Source organism: Lepidochelys kempii, chromosome 5 (assembly GCF_965140285.1).
Source record: "Lepidochelys kempii isolate rLepKem1 chromosome 5, rLepKem1.hap1, whole genome shotgun sequence".
In the NCBI taxonomy this organism is placed as follows: domain Eukaryota; kingdom Metazoa; phylum Chordata; order Testudines; family Cheloniidae; genus Lepidochelys; species Lepidochelys kempii.
This window is the reverse complement of record NC_136384.1, coordinates 25,316,668-25,339,866: the sequence shown is the minus strand read 5'-3', so window position 1 is coordinate 25,339,866 and position 23,199 is coordinate 25,316,668. Positions and strand designations below refer to the sequence as shown.

Here is a 23,199-nt window from a genome sequence, read left to right as displayed (position 1 = left end):
AACTACTGTTACTCACCTAGTATCTGCTAAGTAGTGAATCACAGAATACTGTTCTTCTCTTAAACATCTAAGTATAGTTTTGATGGTATTTTCATATGTATTTTCTACCATTTCCCAATAAGGTACTAAAAATTCAGGTATTTCCTGTTAATTATTAAAACACACAAATCTTTACTTTATATACTTCCTGCAGCCTGTCCAAACACACAATCAGCAAGTATAGGAAAGAGGTATCTTGGACATCAGGTTAACAATATATTTCCTTTATTTTATTTATAATTAAGGCTACGATTATGTCACGGAGGCACAGAATTCATGACTTCCATTGACCTCCGTGACATTTTCTGCCTTGGGGCTGGAGCTCCCACCCAGCCCCGCCTTCACAGCCCCCAACCTGCAGCTGTCTAGCCACCCTAGGGGATGCGGGGGACTCCCCGCAGCTGCCAAGCCACGGCAAACGGGAGACCCCAAGCAGTTGCCCAGCCACGGCCGGTGGCCCCCCTGCATCTGCCCAGCTTTGGAGGGCAGGTCAAGGCGACCCCGCGCAACAACTGCCCAGTCGCAGCGGGAAGGCGGGGGGATCCCACGCAGCTGCTCAGCCACGGCGGGCAGCCGATGGACCCACTTCAGCTGCCAGCCACAGCGGGCACTCCCCACAGCTGCCCAGCCGCAGCTGCAGCCATGGCCAGGGGATCCTGCAGCTACCAGCTGCCCAGGGCAAGGGGACCCCGCTGCAGCCCAGCCCCAGGGGCAGGGAGACCCTGGAGTTCCCACACACCACATCAGTGGGGGACCTGGGAGCCCCAGCAGCAGTGGGTGCTGAAGCCACCCACCCCTTTTGTCAGGGATATTTTTAGTGAAAGTCAGGGACAGGACACGGGCTGCCATGAATTTCTGTTTATTTCCTGTGACCTGTCCCTGACTTTTATTCAAAATATCTGTGACAAAAACTTAGCCTTAGTTATAATGTATTACAAATACCCTGCCAAAATATAATATTTACTCTGGATACACCTTTCATAATATTAAAGTGTTACCATCTTGTCAACCATGTGCATTGTCACTCTGAGGAATTATCCATAAATTTCTAATATATGTCATTATCAAATTATCAGATATTTTCAATACTGTACACTGAGATGCAGCATATTTTTAAAATCACATCTCTTTAGGTATTTATATTTATAATTCATGCTACCATCTCTCAGATATTCTTTATGTATTAGAAATATGTTTTAAAATGAATTCATTTGTAATGGACAAAAAGTTATCTAGAACTCAATAAAGTATAGTCATATAAAAGATTCCTAATCTTGAACTGCTGCACCTTGGGAAGTGGCTCATCTATATAAACCCATTCATCTGATCCTGGTTTAATTGGCGGTGGTTCTACAGGGGTGGGAGGAGGTACATCTTCAGGTGTAGCTGGTGAAGATTTTTTCCCTGGTGATTTTCCTCGAACGGAGCCTTAAATATAAATGCACAATTAGTACCCTCAAATATATTTTAAATAACAATAAATACATGGACCTAGACACCTAAGCTGCTTAGCTGCCTTCAAATAAACTTTGCAGGTGTTCAAATGTGTCATTCCGCAACCAATATGTAGCTGAAGTCAGTAGTTTTGCATTTATATAATGATATTTTCCAGTTTAGCTTTTATTTTATTCGACTTGCCAAAAAAGTTAGATTTCCTAAAGCTCTGCTGTGAAAGAAATAGAAAGATAATGAAACAAGTTACTTACCACGTTAACAAAAAGTAAATGGTATTGTTACCATTATGACTGACAGTATAGGTACCATGATTTCAAGGTATCACCATGTAATTTCTGCTTGATGGATCTTGAACACTGTAAATATTTACAGTTTCTATATAGCAGGGCTTGGAAGAGCTGGAGTCAGACTGAAATAATTTCTAGGACCAATAATCCTTTGAGGTTACCCCATGATTTCATGGCAAAATGCTGTTTTTAAATTCAATTAACCCTGGGCATTAGGGTTACCCACAGAGTGCTTCATTTGATATACACTCTACTTTTAACTTTACATGTACTGCAAAATACAAAGTAAATCATAGGTCATAGCCCTGCAAGTGGGGATACACCACACATAGTCTGAAAGGCTTCTAGCAAAAGGAAAAGGAAAGAATGGGTACTTACAATCACTCTCACTACTGGATCACTTTCTAAAGACTAGGTGTTTTTAAATTGTTGAGGAATGAGAGAGAAATGGGCAACAGGAGGGGCAGGACGATGGTATGGCAAGATACAGAGGGGGAAGAAGAGGAATAAAAACGGAAAAATCAGATATATAGGGAAGGGGAAAGAAACAGATGAATTTGGACCCAAACCCCGGCACTGAGGGAAAACTGAGAAGTATGGAAGGAGCAGAAAGTGAGCGGTACAAGAACTGGGGAAAAAACCAAGGCAGATAAAGGAAGATAAAGTTAGTAAACTAAAGAGGGGGATCAGAAAAGATCATTCAAGCAGGGAGTTGGGGGGGGAAAAATCTAGTGGCCTGCAGGAAAATGTGGGAAACTATTTAAGAAAACCATAGGAACTGTAAGTGCAGGAAGATTTGCAATTGTCACCTGCACTCCATCTTTGTACTACTTTAGGAGGGGGATCCACCCAAATAATTTCGCTCTGAGAGCAGTCAGACAAGAACATAAGGTATGGTAAAATAATATTGGCTGTACTTAGTAGAGAATTGAATGGGTCATGTTGTGTACAATAAGCTCCTTTAAAAATGTTACACAATGGTCCCATTCTTTTTGTTTAAATTTTTAGTGAAGACATATCTTGGTTCACTGCCTCATTGCTGTGACAAAATCTGTACATCCAGTAATAGCATAACTAGTATTCCCCAAAGGAACACCTGCTTCTGAAAGTGCTGATTTAGTATGACAGAAAGCAGATAAGCTGATAACCAAATAAAGTACTCAAAGGATATCTGTAGTAAACTCTCCTGCTATTACCAGCAGGAGAGTGAGTTTGTGTGTGTGTATGGGGGTGGGGGGGGGTGAGAAAACCTAGATTTGTGCAGGAAATAGCCCAACTTGATTGTCATGCACATTGTGTAAAGAGTTGTCACTTTGGATGGGCTATCACCAGCAGGAGAGTGAATTTGTGTGTGGGGGTGGAGGGTGAGAAAACCTGGATTTGTGCTGGAAATGGCCCACCTGATGATCACTTTAGATAAGCTATTACCAGCAGGACAGTGGGGTGGGAGGAGGTATTGTTTCATATTCTCTGTGTATATATAAAGTCTGCTGCAGTTTCCACGGTATGCATCCGATGAAGTGAGCTGTAGCTCACGAAAGCTTATGCTCAAATAAATTGGTTAGTCTCTAAGGTGCCACAAGTACTCCTTTTCTTTTTGTAGTAAACATTGTGATGTCCCTGTCAATGCCCTAAAGCTCCTCCCAGTGCTCCCTCACTTAACATCCCTACACTCATACCACCTGCTTTGCTCTCATCATCCCTCTAGCCTCTGAGAACAGGACTGGACTCCATTTGGAATTCATCAACACAAATCCTGAATTGCTTGTTGTTGACTGACCCAAAGGATTATTGCCCCACGGGGTCTGAGTGCTCTGCAGCACCTCCAGACTCCAAGTGTGAAATCCTTGCTCCACTCAAATCAATGGGAGTTTTGCTATTGACTTCAGTGGGGCCAGGCTTTCGTGCCAAAGCTCATGCACATAAATGTAGAAGACAAAACCAACCACGGGGTTCCTTGGAAACATTTTATCCAATTATCTGTCATGTGTGACATTTATAAGAATTCATCATGAAGTGGCTGAATCTCCCTTTGTTGGTATATTACACCAAATTGTCCATATCTCAGTGTGCCTTACAACCTAATTAACAGTTATCAACACTATTTTTAAAGAGAGGAGTGGAAGATAAGTAAGAACTATACATCTTTATGTTAATTACCAAAAGAGTAAAAAACAAACATGCAAACGTGTACTTCACCTGGTTTATTTACTTCGTCTTTCTTTTCCTTTTTCTCTTTAAAGGATTCTGACTTTTTGGGTGGCTCTAAGGAAAGTTTTAAAAAAACCACAAAGACACACAACAGAGACACCTTTAAGATGCAGAGTTACCAGCATTTCTGAAGTGTAAATATACCAATTTCTCTCTAATGCTAATATGTTGATAATGGAACTTGGGTCTTTCCTGTATACACATTGTGCTGTCTCAGATGGTGAGGGTACTAGCTCTGAGGTTAAAAACAGGAAGGAAAGGCTGAAATTAATACTCAGTTATCTCAAGGAATTAAATTATACCTGCTGGACAGCTCCCTTTGAACATTTTAGAACCTCTTCTCAAAGTATCTGTGAGAAGATGTGAAACTGACTCATATTACTGGAAAAAGGTAGACAGGCTGTTCAGAGGTTTGGGACAATTATTTAATAGGAAATACGCTCTAGTTAATCTTTTTGGAAATACACTGAAAGTATTTATTATTTTCCCAGGATCTGTTCCAAACAGCTAAGAAAGAGCTTTATAAATAAGTTTGCTATGGCTGACAAACCTTTGGGTGATTTGGATTTTGCGGGCATAGGCTCCTTATCTTCAGAAGGATATTCAGTTTCCTTATTTTTATCTGCTGGAACTGTTAGCGTCTCAGCTTGTGGCAAAGGGGTAGGAACTTCTTGCTTTTTCTCAGCTTCTTTTTTTTCCAGTTCTTTTCCTTCAACATAATTTCAATAAAACACATATAATCTGATAAAAGATGTACTGTAATCATATTATTAATTTTGAACCAATAAATCTTGAAGACTATTCACTATTATATCTTATAAAATATGTGTGCGAACAACAAATATGTGTTTACTTTTGTTTTATGTATTTAAATGGATTAGCATTAAAAGAAAGCTACATTTAAAATGGGTGCACCCATTTGCATTTGCACAAGCTGTATATTTATAGAGACTTGCTGAAAATATGCCCTTTTAAATTCAACATAACTTGACAATTTTTTCTCTCAGTTATACCAGTGTAAAACTAGAGTAATATCAATTAAGTTATTCCAAATTTATACTAGTGTGTCTGGGAACAGAATTTGGCCCAGGCTTACACAATCCATAAATATATCAACACACACTACAGCCGAACAATTACCAAAATTCCAACTTTGGTATTTTTGTGAGTCTGATCCAAAGCAAAGTTTTGCCATTTCTGCAACTGAATATAGCTTTTCATGGGCAAAATAACAAAATTTCACCTAATGAGGAACATTTGTTTGTAATACGGATCTTTGTCAATAAAGTAGATGGTTAGAAAATATTTTTGTCTATATAAAAAAATGTGCAGTGAGAATGAAAAATGTGTCACCTTTCCACAAACCTGCAAAAACATTACACCTTTCAGTGCCAGTGAGATATTTTTAAGCTCCCTTCTGAATTATAAAGGCTCAACCATATATTTTAATATTAAAGTCTCCATATGAAAAACATAAATTCAAAAACTTACTTCTGTTCTGTTTTTTAGCAATTTCCTCCATTATGATTTCCTTTATCCTTTTACACAGAAGGTTCTTTTCTGTCTCGCCATTAACTTTCATTAGAATATTTTGCTGTACTGAAAACCATTTCTCTAGTTTTGGCCAGTTGTCTAGAAAGCCAGCAATTCTGTGAAATCATATCAATGTATAATTTTAAAATCAAAACGTTAAAACAAATAGTGAAAAATAAAATCTTATTCCCAACCCAACAAACACATTTAACAGCATGGTGTCTAATCTAAATCTAATGCCAATTATGAAGATATTCTGGATGCAGAACTCCCAGTGTAGATAAGGCTACAGGTTAAACTAATCTTCTGTTACATCATCATTAAAAATCAATAATTATTAAAATATTAATATAAACTAATTACATATTTAGAAATGCAGGTTATTGTCTCTTTAAATTTGCTCATTATACAAAATTAAATATTTAGTGCAAATGATTTTAAAAGAAAGTATAGTACTATTTTTGTATATATAAAAATAAAAGAGAACAATAAAAGAAAGCCCAATTTTGGAAATACCCTAAGCCAAACTGAGACACAACATGCATTTATGTATCACATAATATAAATATGTAAATAGCTGTTTTGATATGAATTTGAAAAATAATCTTTTCAAGACTTTGAAAAGTAGAGTATATGAATTATTATTTTGGGGAATCATTTATACTATACCAATAAATGAGGATACGTACTTGGGCCCCACTTCAGCAAATTTCTTAAGGACATCCTTAACTTTAACGGTGTCATTAGAAGTCAAGTATACCCTGACTGCTCTGTGCTTAAAGTTAATGACATGCTTCAGTACTCTGCTGAAGTAGAGCCTTACTGTACTAAATATAACAAACCTATGTTGTATCTGGTCCCTGACTAAATCGGTCTTCTCTCTTTCTTTGAGTTCAACATCTGAAGCTTGATCACTGTCTTCCAGTTGAATCTGTGATGACCCTGATTTATCTGTTGAGTAGAAAATACCAGAGACTATTGAAACAAGTTACTACATAGACTTGTTCTGTGTTCCTGTTAAAAAGTTTATCAAAATGAAAACACCGACTGGCTACTTCACTCCTTCATTTTTAAAAGTAGCTCCATACATTCTACACAAAGGAGATGGATATACAGTACTTTATTAGGAATACATTCTCATTAGATTCCTGGGAGTATGGCATTTACTGTCAAATTTTCAAAGTGCTTTAGCAGCACAATCCCTTTGAATAATTGAGAATTGCAAATCTAAAGTTCTAAGGCCTTGTCTTCACTGTATTGTTAGCTCTAGTTGTAACTCAAGTTTTACCTTTAACCCACCTTCTGTTCACACATAAAAATCTCTAGATGGAGTTAAGTGGTGCTTTAAGCTCGAGCTAGCGGGTTTGAGCTAGTTGGTCAAAGGGTATAGGTTGAAGCTCAAGTGATGCTGGTGTTTGAGCTAGTAACATAGCAGGGATGCAGCAGCTCATGTAACAGCAACTCATCTATTGCTAATCCAATCACTCAGTGCCGCTAATCAAATCACTGTGCTTTCCCAGTGTGGCCATCTCACTCGAGATAGGGTAGTCCGAGCGGAGTAACCCAAGTATACTAACTTCAGGTAACTATGGCAGTAAAGACAAGCCCTATGTCATTCTTTGGATCTTTAAGGGGCATTCTCCTTTCAGTTTGGACAACATACGTTCTCGTCAAGATAATATGTCCCTCCATAGCCATCATGTGTAAGGTGACAAAGAGGATGTGGTCTGAGTGGAGTGTGGGGGTGGCCATTTGTTGCCCTCTTTATCTTTGACTCTACTCTATAATACAATGTGCTTTGGCTATTTTGTCAAAAACACTTATTCCTGTATCCTCACAGGATTAAATGAACATACATACTGAAGGCAGTGATCAGTGTGGGGGGTAGTGGTGCCACTTGCTCAGGTGTGCACCTTCCCTCTTCTCCCTTTTGCTTCTCTCCTAGTTTTCAGTCATTGCAATATGCGGCCCTCAGAGAACGATGTTGTCTGTACATTCACAATAAACTAGTCATATTTCTGCACTTGCCGTATCATATATTTTTTCTACTTAGCACTTCATTAAATTATGTGGGATACTGCATATCAGCTGGTGCCAACATAATGCATATTTAAACAAATAAACTCAGCATTTTTTGGCTGCAGGCAGATCTCAAAAACTAAGAAAAAATCTACAATAGTTTGAAAGTACCTGCACTAATGATACATAGTAACCACATGAGATCTAGTGAGATTTAGAGAAATTTGTCAGTAATGATTTTTTGCTCCATTGAATATAAGTTATTGTGAGACATTCTGGTAAATCTTGAGATAACTTCTGTAGCTAGTGTGTGATTAGTATGACATTTATATTTAGCTATACACTATAGCAGGGGTATACAATCTGAAGTCAGAGGCCACAAGGAGCCTGCAAAATATTAAAATACAGCCAATAGCTTCCCTCTTTTTATAACTGCACATAGAGAAAAAATCTGATGATGAATCTAAACAACACACAATTCCTATCCATCATCATCATCATCAGGGAAGATAAAAGTAAATTTTTAAGAGTTTCTGGTATTTGTGATAAAAATTATGTAAGTTTATATGTGATTTTAAAATTCAGCCCACAAACTCCTGGCACATAACTAATGTGATCCTTGGTATTGTAAAGATATGGCAAGCAAGCAGTACATTAATAACTTTAGCTCTCTTGGTGTCATAACTACTTAGCATTTCCCATTTTATCATGATATGGGTGTCACTAAGCTTTTTTAAATGTATGTGTAAGCGGGGGAATAGTCCCGCTATTGTGGGGAACTTTCCTGGTTTCTGCACTACCCCGGTGAAGTGGGCTAGCGAAAGGATCTAAGTCCTCGCTCCCACTTCCTTTACCCAGTGGCCTCCCTGCCCTTGAGGACTCTCCTTCCACTCTCCTGTCTGACAGAGTCCTCGTAACCCCAACAAAGCTGGGCCCAGGATTCCTGGGGGCTTGACCCCCAACCCTGCTGTGGTCACCTAGGACAGGGGCTAGGGTGTCCCCACTCTGGGGTACTCTCTCTGCACTCGGCACTTCTCTGACCCACTGACCATTACATACAATTGAAAGCAAATGCAAGTTATTTAATCAACAATTAATTTTAAAAAGAATAAGGAAAAATGGGAAAGGTTAAAGGAAACACATCAACCTGCTCTGTGGCACAGAACATCACAAACAGTGTCTCTGGAATGTCAGGGCAGTTCACAGTCTGTTCCTTGTAAGTCCCAGGCCTTCTTCTCAGGCCCTGGCTGTGTTGTAGGGATGCTGTGGGTTGGACACTTGCTCTGGTGATGGCCAGACACTCTCAGGCATTAAGTGATAGGACCCTTCTTCCCAGTGTCGCCCCTGCCCTGTCGGGGTTACGATCCAAGCCTGGCCTGCAGAGCCTCTTGGCTGAGGCGTCTCCCTGTGCTGGGCCCGCTGCCCAGGGTCCCCCTCGCTCTCCCCAGCTGCTCACCGCACCCAGCTCTGGACTGCTCCAGCCCCAGCTCCACCACTCTGTCTCAGCACTGCTGCTGCTGCTCTGCCTCCAGCTCCCTGGGCTGCTTCTTTGGCCCCTCTGGCTCTGGTTGCTACAGCTCTGCTCCCAGGACAGGTCTGCTCTGCAGGCTGCTTCTGTGACTCTGCTCCCAGCACTGACCTGCTTCGTGGGCTGCTTTTCTGGCCCCTCTGGCTCTGGTTGCTGCAGCTCTGCTCCCAGGGCAAGTCTGCTCTCTCTGGGCTGTGCCTCTAGCTCTGGGCTGCAGCTCTGCTCCCAGGACAGGGTCTGCTCTCTCTGGGCTGCTTTTCTGGTCCCTCTGGATCTGGCACAGCTCTGCTCCCCAGCTCAACTTGGGCCCCTACTTTCTCCTTAGCTCGGCCCCACTCTGTCTGACCCAGGCAATTCTAGCTCACACGGAGGACGGGACCTCCCTGGCCTCCTGACTCCCTGATTAGCCTGCCTGCCCTGTCATTCAGGCTGACCTGGAGCATTGGCCTCTCCCGATTGTTCCTGGGGGCTGTCAGTCTCAGGGTCCTGATTCCCCATTGACCCTTCCATCTTTTTAGTACTGGGAGCTAGCAACTAAAACACTCACACTGAATGTTAGTAAGGGGCCAACAGTCCCTTTACATATGCAGTGAAGTATAACTCACCCTTCATGCCAGCCACACGTTCCAGCACTGTGGTATCTGAAATGTCTAATAACAGAGCAAAATCAAATGCAGGTGGAGATAAAGGTAGATCTTTTGGGGCTGCTGGGTCTGTAACTAGGGAGGGCTTCTTAGACTTCTCATCCTTTGTTTCTCCTTTGGCCGGATCACTCCCTGTAAGTGCTTTTTCAAGTAGTTTTGCCTGGTTTATTGTCATTGGAAATCCATCCATGATCCATCCCTTCTTCTGGGGTGTTCGTCTAAACATAAACAAGGAACTATAAACATGTAAAGAAACTACTTTAACTTAGTATTAACATTTATAATAAAGAGTTTTCCTATAATTCTGTGATTTGAAATTAGGTAGAACAAAATATCATGAAAATTCTATAAAATAACAATGTATGTCATTAAAATTAACACGGCAAATCAAAAGATTTTCCAAACAGAAAACGGCAGAAAACAGGACTAAAACGAAACAAAACAAAAGGACTGCAATTTTCTGGAACAAACACTATGGGACTGATCTTTATACCATGAGAAAAGATGCCAATTTTCTGTTATCTGCCAACATGTGGAACAGCAGCAGTAAATAGCAGATTTCTAGAGGGAGGTGCATGCCTTGACCAACTTGCCTATTAGTTCAGAGGAGGTGAAAACTATTCCATGAGTTGCTCTATTTCAATGGAACTACTCACGGAGTCAGGTATTATTCACCATGAGCAAGAATGGCAGTATCTGCCCTAAGAAACATATAATTATTTAGCATATAATTATGTTTGAAAGCAAACTACACTATTTCATACTTAATAGCCTCCACCATGATGTCAACTAGCAATTCATCAGGAATATTTTTTCCTTTCTTCAACAATTTCTCTGATGCTGCACCAAGACAGGCACGAACAGATAGCTGTGGAAAAGAGCAGTTAAAAGAATATGTAGTACTAATAATATCATGTTCAGGAAGTAATAGTAATAATATCATGTATCATGTAGTACTGATATCATGTTCAGGAAGTTCAGTGCACTAAATGTTAAAGTGTATGCATTCCACTGCACATTTAAAGCACATATTCAATTCCGGCAAGATCCTCAGCAGGTGTAAACTGGCCTAGGATCTTGGTCATTACATGCAAAAATTAATGTTAGACAATGTTAAGGTTGAAAATTGAAACATTTTAAAAATCAGGAAATTTAAAGTTAAGAAGCCTGATTTGGATCTCACTCTGGTTTTACACTGATGTAACTCTACTGACTTCAATGGAGCCCAGTCCTGATTTACACTAGTATAAGATTATAATCAAGACTGAGGTTTTTACAGCAACATTTAATCTGGTTGGTGTCACCAGAGTCATGCTCTCTATAGGTCTTCAGGATATTCCCACATCCTGCTTGTTGAGTAAGGTACTACTTAGTATAAGTCTAACATAATCTAGCCCTAAGGAATAAACATTTTAATATTGGTAGGACCAATATATTAACAAATTCTGTGAATGCTCTGGATGTGGTAATAAGCAGATTTAAAAGCATGGAAAATATGTGATGAAGAGCAACGTTCCCTCTAATTTTTGACAGGCCATGTGCACAAAAAATTTCTTCTGTGCAAATTGTGCTTCTGTGCAAATTTTTGTGCACGCAGTGTTTCACTGTGTGCGTGGGGTTTAGGATCTGTGTGCATGCACACAGCTTAGAGGGAACAGTGATGAAGAGGTATTTGTGAATAATTCTGATGACATAGATGACAACAAAGCCAACAGAGAAAATAAATCCAAATTTTTGTAGTAACTTTGAGTAAAGTTATCACTTTTCATATTTTATATAGAAATATGAGCCTGTGGCATGGTCCATAAATTAAAAATAGTAAGAGAAAAGTTCAATATTAACCAGCTTTGTTTAATAAACAAACATTTCATATATCTATACATGGTGGAAGTCAAAGTCAGTTTACATACTTTAGATACTTCATCCTTACTCTCACTTGACTTCATTTCTTGATGAGAAGATTCTTTTCTGCCAAGACCATTACCTAGCAATAACAAAACATCAGCAAATATTACTTTTATTATATTAACATTTATTATTAATTATTATTATGGATACATAATATCATTACATAATATTTTTATTTAGTGAGTGCTGTCAGTGTTCTCTGCACTAGTCAGAACACAGGGGGAGGCACAGAAACTATCCCCAGGAGCTTATTATCCGTAATTATTTTACTATAATTTCTCCTTTTCAGTCTATTTATTTGTTTATTTTTTGGAGACAAACCATCAAACTCTTACTCACATGAACAGACTTTACTCCTGAGAACTAACTTCAATAGGGCAACTTGCATTAGTAAGGACTACACACAGGAGAAAGAGTTTTCAGGACTGTGTGTTTTTCAGGGCAGGATTCTTGTCTTCATACCTCTCTATAAAGCACCCAACATATTGTTGTCACTCTCCAAATATAAAATAATAACTATTTTGTTTTTTTTCTCCTTCTCACACTATATGATGCCACAAATAGTCAGTGAGGAATATGGCTTAGTACTGTAAACACTTCTCCATGTACTTGAGTTTATGCACACAAATAGACTCACTGATTTCTGTAAGACTATAAAGTTAGGTATGTGTTCACAGGTCTGGGGGCTATGTCAATGACAAATTTCAGGTTTCAAACTTCAAACAGTTTTTGCTGGAGTCATATTCAAAAAAGAGAGGTTAACATTTTCTGACCAAGGGAAAATACTATTTTCAACCTCCATATCCTAATACAAGGAAGCTGAAAAAGTTTCAACCTCAGAGGTGAACGTTTCGGAAAACTATGAGTATGCGGAAACAAGGGTTATAATGGGAACTTTTGCAAAGCATGAGCTGTAGTGGGCACTAACAAACACCTGCTAGAACATATAAGCAAAAAATCAGCAGGGGATGGAGAAATCCTCTTTTTTGCCATTCAAATCCAGACATCAAAATTATTTAAAAGAAATCTAATTAACTCTACACATTTTTACCTTTGGTTCCATCAAGTGATGCGCTCTTTGGCACGGTTTCAGAAACCTTAGATGCTGAAGTTGAAGGGGGCCTCTTCAGGACCTTTTATAAATTAAACAATCACGAACCACATTTCTTAGTTTTCATAACATTAAGCAAGAATAGTTTTTGGATATTTTAAATGTATTTTAATGAATATTCAGTTATTTAAACATATATAAACTGATTGTCAGGTGCATAACAGCAGAATAATCTATAGTAAAACAGTAAGAAAAAGTTATTAATGTCAGCCTGGAATGATGAGTGCAAGTATTATTTTGATATTGATGGTAACTTGAAAGCAAATGAAAAGTTGGGGATGGAGTGACAGGAAAGAGAGGGTTGTTATTTACTCATGACACTACTCAAATTCAAGTAAACAGAGCAGGCTAGAAGGCAATGATCACTTCAGATGTCCTCTGTTCACTATGGTCCTGGTCCTGCGCCACTGACTTCAATGGGAGCAGGATCAGGTCCTATATAAATCTAACCCCGGTCTACACTACGCGTTTAGGCCGAATTTAGCAGTGTTCGATAGATTTAACCCTGCACCCGTCCACACAACGAAGCCATTTTTGTCAACGTAATGGGCTCTTAACATCGATTTCTGTACTCCTCTCCAATGAGGGGATTAGCGCTGAAATCAACATCGCTGGGTCAAATTTGGGTTAGTGTGAACACAATTCGACGGTATTGGCCTCTGGGAGCTATCCCACAGTGCTCCATTGTGACCGCTCTGGACAGCACTCTCAACTCGGATGCACTGGCCAGGTAGACAGGAAAAGCCCCGCAAACTTTTGAATTTCATTTCCTGTTTGGCCAGTGTGGCAAGCTGATCAGGACAGGTGACCGTGCAGATCTCATCAGCAGAGGTGACCATGGAGTCCCAGAATTGGGAAAGAGCTCCAGCATGGACCGAACGGGAGGTACTGGATCTGATCACTGTATGGGGAGACGAATCCGTGCTATCAGAACTCCGTTCCAAAAGACAAAATCCCAAAATATCTGAAAAAAATCTCCAAGGGCATGAAGGACAGAGGCTATCACAGGGACCAGCAGCAGTGCTGTGTGAAACTTAAGGAGCTTAGGCAAGCCTACCAAAAAATCCAAGAGGCAAACGCCTGCTCGGGGTCAGAGCCCCAGACATGCCGCTTCTATGATGAGCTACATGCAATTCTAGGGGGTGCCCCTACCACTGCCCCTCCCCTGTACTTGGACTCCTGCAAGAGGGGAGTCTCACACAACAGGGATGAGGATTTTGGGGATGAGGAAGATGATGGGGAGGGGGAGGTTAAAGATAGCACACACCAGGCAAGCGGAGAAACCATTCTCCCCGACAGCCAGGAACGGTTTATCACCCTGGAGACAGTACCCTCCCAACCAGGGCTCCCGGATCTTGAAGGCAGAGAAGGCACCTCTGGTGAGTGTACCTTTGTAAATATAATACACGGTTTAAAAGCAAGCTTGTTTAATGATTACTTTTCCCTGAAGACTTGGGATGCATTCGCGGCCAGTACAGCTACTGGAAAAGTCTGTTAACATGTCTGGGGATGGGGTGGAAATCCTCCAGGGACATCTCAATGAAGCTGTCCTGGAGGGACTCCAAAAGCCTTTGCAAAAGGTTTCTGGGGAGGGCAGCCTTATTGCATCCTCCTTGGTAGGACACTTTACCATGGCAGGCCAGTAGCACGTAGTCTGGAATCATTCCATAAGAAAGCATGGCAGCATGTGGTCCCGGTGTTTGCTGGCATTCAAGCAACATCCGTTCTTTACCTCTCTGTGTTATCCTCAAGAGAGTGATATCGTTCACGGTCATCTGGTTGAAATAGGGGAATTTTATTCAGAGGATATTCAGAGGTGGCCGTTCCTGCTGGGCTGTTTGTCTGTGGCTGAAAAGAAATCATCCCCACTGTTAGCCACGTGGTGGGGGGTGGGGGGGTGAAGCGATCATCCTGGAGAATTGGGTGTGGGGGGAGGGGGGGTTTGTGTAGTGTGTAGTTGGGTTTGTGCTGCATGTTAACCCAAAAACATTAGCCCCTCCTTTTAAATGGCCAAATGTGTCTTTTTCAGTTTTACTCTTCCTTTTTTTCCTCCCACAGCTGCAAATGTTTCAACGCTCCCCCTATCGTCTCCGTCCCATAGGCTAGCGCAGATAAGAAGGCAAAAAAACCACACTTGCGATGAAATGTTCTCTGAGCTCACGCAGTCCACCCAAACTGAAAGAGCCCAGCAGAATGCGTGGAGGCAGACAATGGCAGAATCCAGGAAAACACAAAATGAAAGCGCGGACAGATGGCTGGAGCAACAGGAGAGGTGGCGGCAGCATGATGAAAGGAGGCAGGATGCAATGCTGAGGCTACTGGAGGATCAAACTGATATGCTCCAGAATATGGTTGAGGTGCAGGAAAGGCACAGACCGCCACTGCAGCTCCTGTGTAATCAACCGCCCTCCTTCCCAAGTTCCACAGCCTCCTCACCCAGACGCCCAAGAACACGGGGGAGGGAGGGGACCTCCAAGCACCCAACCACTCCACCCTAGAGGACTGCCCAAGCAACAGAAGGATGGCATTCAATAAGTTTTGAAGTGTAGTGTGGCCTTGTCCTTCCCTCCTCCCCTCCATCACCCAGTGCCTCCCTCCTGGCCCACCCCTCCTGGGCTACCTTGACAGTTATCCCCCTATTTGTGTGACAAATTAATAAAGAATGCATGAATTTGAAACAACAATGACTTTATTGCCTCTGCAAACGGTGATTGAAGGTGGGAGGGGAGGGCGGTTGGCTTACAATGAAGTAGAGTGCACCAAGGGGGCACCATAAACGTCTCCTCCTTACTCTCACAGATATTGTGTCTAACCAATTCAGTAAACTGCACCAGCGCGCTTTTAAAAACGTCCAAATGCACATTCTACCACCATTCTGCACTTACTCAGCCTGTAGTTGAACAGCTCCTGACTACTGTCCAGGGTGCCTGCATATGGCTTCATGAGCCATGGCATTAAGGGGTAGGCTGGATCCCCAAGGAAAACTATAGGCATTTCAACATCCCCAACAGTTATTTTCTGGTCTGGAAAGTAAGTCCCTTCCTGCAGCTGTTCATACAAACCAGAATTCCTGAAGATGCGAACGTCGTGTACCTTTCCTGGCCATCCCACATTGATGTTGGTGAAACGTCCTTTGTGATCCACCAGTGCTTGCAGCACCATTGAAAAGTACCCCTTTCGGTTTATGTACTGGCTGCCAAGATGGTCCGGTCCCAAGATAGGGATATGCGTTCCGTCTATCACCCCACCACATTTAGGGAATCCCATTGCGGCAAAGCCATCCACTATGACCTGCACATTTCCTAGAGTCACTACCCTTGATAGCAGCAGCTCAGTGATTGCGTTGGCTACTTGGATCACAGCAGCCCCCACAGTAGATTTGCCCACTCCAAATTGATTACCGACTGACCGGTAGCTGTCTGGAGTTGCAAGCTTCCACAGGGCTATCGCCACTCACTTGTGAACTGTGAGGGCTGCTCTCATCTTGGTATCTTGTGCTTCAGGGCAGGGGAAAGCAAGTCACAAAGTTCCATGAAAGTGCCCTTACACATGCGAAAGTTTTGCAGCCACTGGGAATCATCTCAGACCTGCAACACTATGCGGTCCAGCCAGTCTGTGCTTGTTTCACGGGCCCAGAATCGGTGTTCCACGGCATGAGCCTGCCTGATTGTCACCAGGATGGCCAAATTGCTGGGGCCCGTGCTTTGAGAGAAGTTTGTGTACATGTCCTCATCCCTCTTGTCACCATGCTGCCATCGTCTCCTCACCTGCTTTTGCAGGTTCTGGTTCTGCATATACTGCATGATAATGCACAAGGTGTTTACAATGCTCATAACTGTCGCGGAGATCTGAGCGGGCTCCATGCTTGCCATGGTATGGCGTCTGCAGGAGAGCAGAGTGGCAGCGGAAGCAGTTGTTCAATGATGATGGTTTGCAGACCTACTGCACCGTCTGCAGCCAGGACACAACAGCTGAGCGGGGTGCACACTTGCCGTGTTATGGCGAGACAAGAGCAGCCGAGCAGAGTTGCAGCAGAAGCAGCCCTGCAAGACCCTCAGGAGAGCGGAAGCGGTGGCTGACGACCTGCGAGGTGGATTCATGACAGCAGGAGAGCAGAGTTGCAGCGGAAGCGGGAGCCCATGAGAGACAACATGGAGAAATTCGCTATCTAGACAAGAGCAGGAGGAGGAGAGCAGAGTGGCAGCGGAAGTGGTGGTTCGATGATGACGGTTAGCAGTCCTACTGAACCATCTGCTGAAAGCAGTATGGCACCCGCATGGAAAAAAGGCGCGAAACGATTGTCTGCCGTTGCTTTCACAGAGAGAGGGGGAACTGATGATATGTACACAAACCACCCGCGACAATGTTTTTGCCCCATCAGGCATTGGGAGCTTAACCCAGAATTCCAATGGGCGGCGGAGACTGCGGGAACTGTGGGATAGCTACCCACAGTGCAACACTCCGACAGTCGATGTTAGCCTTGGTACTGTGGATGCACTCCGCCGACATAATGCGCTTAGTGGGGGGACACACAAACAACTGTATAAAACTGCTTTCTAAAAATCAACTTCTATAAATTCGACCTAATTTCGTGGTGTAGACATACCCTAAGAATGGTTTGCAGTTGAGGTTGAAATCATCATTTTGTCACACTGCACAAAGGGAGTATTCTGGCATTTTCTCATATCCAAAGGAAGCACTCTTGCATGGCAACACCACATTAATCTACAGTTCTATAGATGAGGCTAATTTACTCTTCCAGTACGAGGCTAAGTTATTTTTCTGTCACCATAGTTCTTAAAAATAATCTCTTTCTCCAGTGACTCAAGATTTTAGAGCATTAATATAATAAGGACAACAAGGAGTCCGGTGGCACCTTAAAGACTAACAGATATATTTGGGCATAAACTTTCATGGGTAAAAAACCCATGAAACCTTATGCCAAATATATCTGTTAGTCTTTAAGGTGCCACCGGACTCCTTGTTGTTTTTGTGGATACAGACTAACATGGCTACCCCCTAATACTTAATATAATAAAGGACAATCAGGTCTGTACTCCTTTCCATGCCTGTATTCAGTGTAAGGTTCCTCCTACTTAACAGAGCATCCTAATGTGGGATTATTACTAGGCAGCTCCACACCATGTGGACTAGCAAGACTTTCTTATCGGCAGGACTGGTGTCACCATCTATTACTAAGGTTGCCCAACACTCCTCATTATCAGTCTTTTTTCAGTTTCTTATACCTTTTCGAAACTTTAACTATTTGGGCTGAAATTTTCTATGCTTGGTATATTTGGGAAAATTTCAGACGAAAGGGTCCAGATGTTTCCAAGACTGAGGTTAAGGAAAAATACGTTGTGTTGCCCACATTAAAAAATTATGGTAATCTTTTCTTTGAAATGGTCTGGCATCCTCATGCTTTGGAGCAGGCACTTGAAATCTAGAAGAGAGGTGCCCTTTGTGTCTGGGATGGACCTTTTTCCATCCCCATGACAATCCACCTAAATTTAGCCAAATTATAAGACTTTGAAAAATTACCTGTTCACATGCGCTCAGTAGAGACTTGCTAGAGCTTAACCGTTAAAACCTCAGAATGCTCCCTCCTCTCTGAGCATGCTTGAGCCTCTCAAAATCCCAGTGCTGACCAGACTGTGCATGTGCCATCCCCACAGAACAACGGAGCATGCTACAAGCTACAGAGGTACTTTCCCTGTAACTGCTGCTCTGGGTCAGGGTAGTAGGGCTGGGGCCTGGAACTGACAGCAAGGAGGCTGTCTCTCCTGTGCTCTTAATGACCCCCCTTCTGGTACCCAGGCAGAAAGGGAGCAGGAAGGAGTCTGCTTTGAATATAGAGGGGATAAAGCTGGACATGGGGAAATAAAAGGAGTAGACTGGGACAAGGAGTCTTGTGATGATAAAAAGAACGCTAAAAAAGCACTATTAAGGTGTCAAAGCCAACCCCTCAAAAGTTAGGAAATGTCAGAATTAAGACCAGTGCAAGTCTTCTATACCTGACTCATCTCAAAGAAGAGGAAGGAACATGACCAATATACTTTCCCCCTAACCTGCTCCACTGTTCCTTATAACAGTTAAAACCAAAATGAAACTTGCACTTACTTCATTTTGTTTCCCAGAACCCTCTGCTTCTCGTAGAATCAAGCTGCTTTCACTTTTCATTTCACTCTCATGGAAAGCTTTGATGGTGTCCTGGACCAGAGTATCAATAGACAATACCTGAATGTTGCAAGCTAATAGACAGAAAACATTATTGTGATAGGTTTACATTTTGGAAAGAATGTAAAGAGATTATTAAATGCAATTAAATTAATTCTAACAAGGCAGCTCTATTAAATGCAATGCACATTTCTTTTGGTTTGGGTTTTTATTGGAGTTTGTTCCCACTGACACGACACTACAGCCTGTACAATGTACATTGGTAACTGCAATTAGTCTGTTTGCCATTTTATAACCATCTACAGAAAAGTTCTGTGAAAACATTTCTCACCAGTTCTTCACTTAATAAATTCTGAAGCAGTAAAATTATTAGGTACAATGAATTAACAGTAAACTTTTATATTCAGAAACTTTTCATTTTACTTGGGAAGATGGAGAATAAATTACATGGAGCCAGACCTTGCAAGTTCTGATGCATCTGAGGCACCTATCTTGCAATGAGCTCTGCACAGGTGCAGGGGTCTGACCACAAAGAGCATATTGTAGGGACTGGGGCTTAAAAGAGTATAAACAAAACAAACAAACAATAAAAAAAAGTCTACAGAAAAAAACCTTCTACCTTCTTCCAAGAACTTTACACAGGTGCTTTTTCCACTAAAAAGCTTTCCTAAAACACATCCCTGGATAGGAAACGGAGGAAATACAGGTGGTGGGGGTTCAGGCGTTGGAGGGTAGACAATGTCCATCAATCTATGAACCACATGACCCAATATATTATTATTAGGTGGAGGTTTGCTTCCACTGTGCTCTTCAGGTGGGCACCACTCACCTATCATACTCTGTATCAAAAACAAATCAGAGAATAATTTGTGACTCTGCCGTGTATTTCATCTTTTAAAAGATAAACACAGAAATAAATAAATAAATAAATAAATAAATTATTTTGCACTTCTAGAATGCTGTATTTCATCCATAGATATCACAGGGCTTTACAAACATTATTCATTAAAACTCATTAAAACCTATTTGAGGTAGGCATGTATTATTTTACCCATTTTACAGACCAGTAAACCCATTCTTATCTGTTTTACAGAGAAATTAAGTAATTTGACCAATGCAAAAAACAAGTCAAGGGCAGAGTTAGGAGCAGAACTCAGGAGTCCTGACTTCAGCCCCCTACTTTAAACATTAGACAACACTGCTTCCCTATTACCATACACCAACATCTAGCTAAAACTTTCAGTAACATATTATAAATTATTTGATTTATTTCCTAAGCATTTAGTTAAGAAACTAAATTACACAGTGTTTTAAGGGAGAAAAATAACCATGAGAAATGTGGGCCAGGTCTATACTTCAAACTTTTGCTGGCACAGCTACATCAGTCAAGGATGTGATGAGGTATAATCTCTGACTGACACAGCTGTGCTGGCAAAAGTGCCCAGCATAGATGCAGTTATACAGGCAAAGCTGCATTTTTGCTGCTTGTGAGTGGAGAGAGGGCTATAATAATCAATACTGGCAAAAGCATAGTTTTGCTGGTATGAGCTGTGTCCAAACTAGAAGCCCTTTGTTGGTACAGTATATGAGTATAGCTATACCAGCAAAGCACTCCTAGTGTTGACTTAGCTGTGGGTTGATCCTAACAAAAGAAAAAGGAACATTTTATTAGGACCGGATAATTCTAACTCTTTAAAAAGACTTATTGAGAATACAGGCCATTAAACAGCTTCTAGAGGACAAGTTTTGGCTTCCAACAACCTGGGCTAGATTCATGCTTGTAATCTAAAGGTTAAACACTTCGTTACCAATCTTTTATGTCATCCAGTTCTCCCTCTGAGCACTACTGAAAGGCACAATATGTATTCAATCACACTACAAGTAAAATATAGTTATTTTTCCTATGTCTATTAACGAATAGATGATGTCTCAGTGTATTTCACACTCTTCAAATATAAACTTGATTTGTGCTTACTTATTTTCACATGGAGCATCCCATGGAAACTGTAACTAGATGTGATTGCATATAACTATATTATTAGTGTAAATTAAAATGTTGCCTATTTTTCAAATAGCAAAACTTATTTTGAGCTATAAAATGTGCCCTCTTACATATCTCAGGGCAGATAAAAATGTATGAGAGGAGACAGGATCAACTTACTTGATCTCTAAGGGAATATCTACACTGCAGCTGGGAGAATGCCTCTCAGCCCTTGTAGACAGACACATGTTAGCTCCAGTTGACCTCATGTGCTAAAAATAGCAGCATGGACATTGCAGCATGGGTGGCAGCACAGGCTAGCCACTCAAGTACCAGCCTGCCTGACCCCTGGGTCCGAGTTCACGTGGCTAGCCTATGCTGCCAAAACATCCATACAGCTATTTTTTAGCACACTAGATTGAACAGAGCTAGCACATGTCTGTCTACCTGGGCTGCGAGGCAAGCTCTTAGCTCCAGTGTAGACACACCTGTCAGACAAGGGGGAAAAGTGAATTCCGTACTGCAGGGACTCTCCATTAAGATCACCCAGTCACCAATTTTCTGGCCTTTAAATCTAAGGACTATTAGCTTTTGTGTCTCTGATGACCTAAATTGTCATGATGGCTCACAGGGGAGAGGCAGGCCTGGTCTACATTACACAGTTAGGTCGACGTAAGGCAGCTTACATTGACCTAATTATGTCAGAGTACACACTACAGCTTTGTCCCGCCGATGTAAGTGTCCTGCTACACCAACATAATAATTCCACCTCCACAAGAGGCATAGGGCTTATGTTGGTGTAGTTAGGGTGACAGTGTCTGTCTAGATACTGTGTTACTTATATTGGCTGTTGGCTATCTTGTCAAGAAAGCCAGGCAGGTAGAGCCCGGCCCCCAGCTCTCCACTCCCAGTTGGGCTGCACCCACCCCGCTCCCTATTCCCAGCCAGGCTGCTGCCCAGAGGCTTCCCGCTCAGGGACCCAAGAATCCCAGGCAGCTGCCCCCCACTCCCAGCTGTCAGTGTCCCTCACGTCAGTGGAAGCACTCCTAGTGAGGACACACACCACCAACCGAAGGAGGGTAGTGTGGACATCAGCCACCGCAGTGGCTGTAAGTCAACCTAACATAGGTCGACTTAAGTCTGTAGTGTAGACATGCCCTGTCTTTCAGACAGCCAGGACCCAAGTCATATAGGGATATACAGATCGAAGTCAGTACCTTGAATTGCACCTGGAAGTTAACTAAGATTCCATGTCGATCTAAATTTTTAAGAACATAAGAACAGCCATACTGGATCAGACCAAATCTAGCCCAATACCCTGTCTTCCAATAGTGGCCAATGCCAGGTGCCCCAGAGGGAATGAACAGAACAGGTAATCAGCAATCCATCCCGTTGCACATTTCAAGCTTCTGGCAAACAGGGGCAAGGTACACCATCCCTGCCCATCCTGGCTAATAGCCATTTATAGATATATTGTTCATGAATTTATCTAGTTCTTTTTTAAACCCTGTTACAGTCTTGGCCTTCACAACATCCTCTGGCAAAGAGTTCCACAGGTTGACTGTGCGTTGCGTGAAAAAATACTTCCTTTTGTTTGTTTGCTGCCTATTAATTACATTTGGTGATCCCTAGTTCTTGTGTTATGAGGAGTAAACAGCACTTCCTTATTTACTTTCTGCACACCAGGCATGATTTTATAGACTTCTATCAGTAATCTCTTTTCCAAGATGAAAAGTTCCTGTCTCATTAATCTCCCCTCACATGGAAGCTATTCCATACCCCTAATCATTTTTTGGCCCTTTTCTGAACCTTTTCCAATTCCAATATATCTTTTTTGAGATGGGGCACATAGTATTCAAGATGTGGGTATATCATGGATTTATACAGAGTCAATATGATATTTTCTGTCTTATTATATATCCCTTTCACAACGACTCCCAACATTCTGTTAGCTTTTTTTGACTGCAGCTGCATCTTGAGTGGATGTTTTCAGAGAACTATCCCCAAGGACTCCAAGATGTCTTTTTTGAGTGGTAACAGCTAATATACACCCCCATCATTTTATATGTATAGTTGGGATTATGTTTTCCAATGTGCATTACTTTGCATTTATCAACATTGCTCTAGGAGAACTAGTGTAATGTGTTCTTTGTGACTGATTCTATTTAACAAATGATCAGCTGCAATCTACAACTGCTGCAGCTTACACATATTCTTCAAGGACAGTCCACTGTAGAATGCACTGCAGTAGTTATGTCAGGTGTTTGCCGTACTTTGCTGTTTTATCAGCTATACTTCTTATATTG

At 41.7% G+C, this 23,199-nt stretch overlaps 1 protein-coding gene across 17 annotated transcripts in view; it reads right to left on the bottom strand.

Moving 5' to 3' along the window:
• The window catches only part of SPEF2 (sperm flagellar and cilia associated 2), a 146,893-nt gene that overhangs the window by 86,385 nt on the left and 37,309 nt on the right, over positions 1 to 23,199 (bottom strand). For 16 of the 17 annotated variants that reach the window (XM_078852754.1, XM_078852739.1, XM_078852743.1 and 13 more), the window contains 12 exons: positions 19,532 to 19,751; positions 18,856 to 18,986; positions 12,676 to 12,757; positions 11,627 to 11,700; positions 10,481 to 10,584; positions 9,678 to 9,934; positions 6,368 to 6,476; positions 5,484 to 5,641; positions 4,543 to 4,701; positions 3,981 to 4,046; positions 1,328 to 1,467; positions 17 to 144 (listed from right to left, as the gene is read on the bottom strand). In XM_078852754.1, coding sequence (XP_078708880.1) covers positions 17 to 144; positions 1,328 to 1,467; positions 3,981 to 4,046; positions 4,543 to 4,701; positions 5,484 to 5,641; positions 6,368 to 6,476; positions 9,678 to 9,934; positions 10,481 to 10,584; positions 11,627 to 11,700; positions 12,676 to 12,757; positions 18,856 to 18,986; positions 19,532 to 19,751 — 1,628 coding nt within the window. The remainder of the gene's footprint in view (positions 1 to 16; positions 145 to 1,327; positions 1,468 to 3,980; positions 4,047 to 4,542; positions 4,702 to 5,483; positions 5,642 to 6,367; positions 6,477 to 9,677; positions 9,935 to 10,480; positions 10,585 to 11,626; positions 11,701 to 12,675; positions 12,758 to 18,855; positions 18,987 to 19,531; positions 19,752 to 23,199) is intronic. The other variant, XM_078852740.1, reaches the window with a different exon arrangement.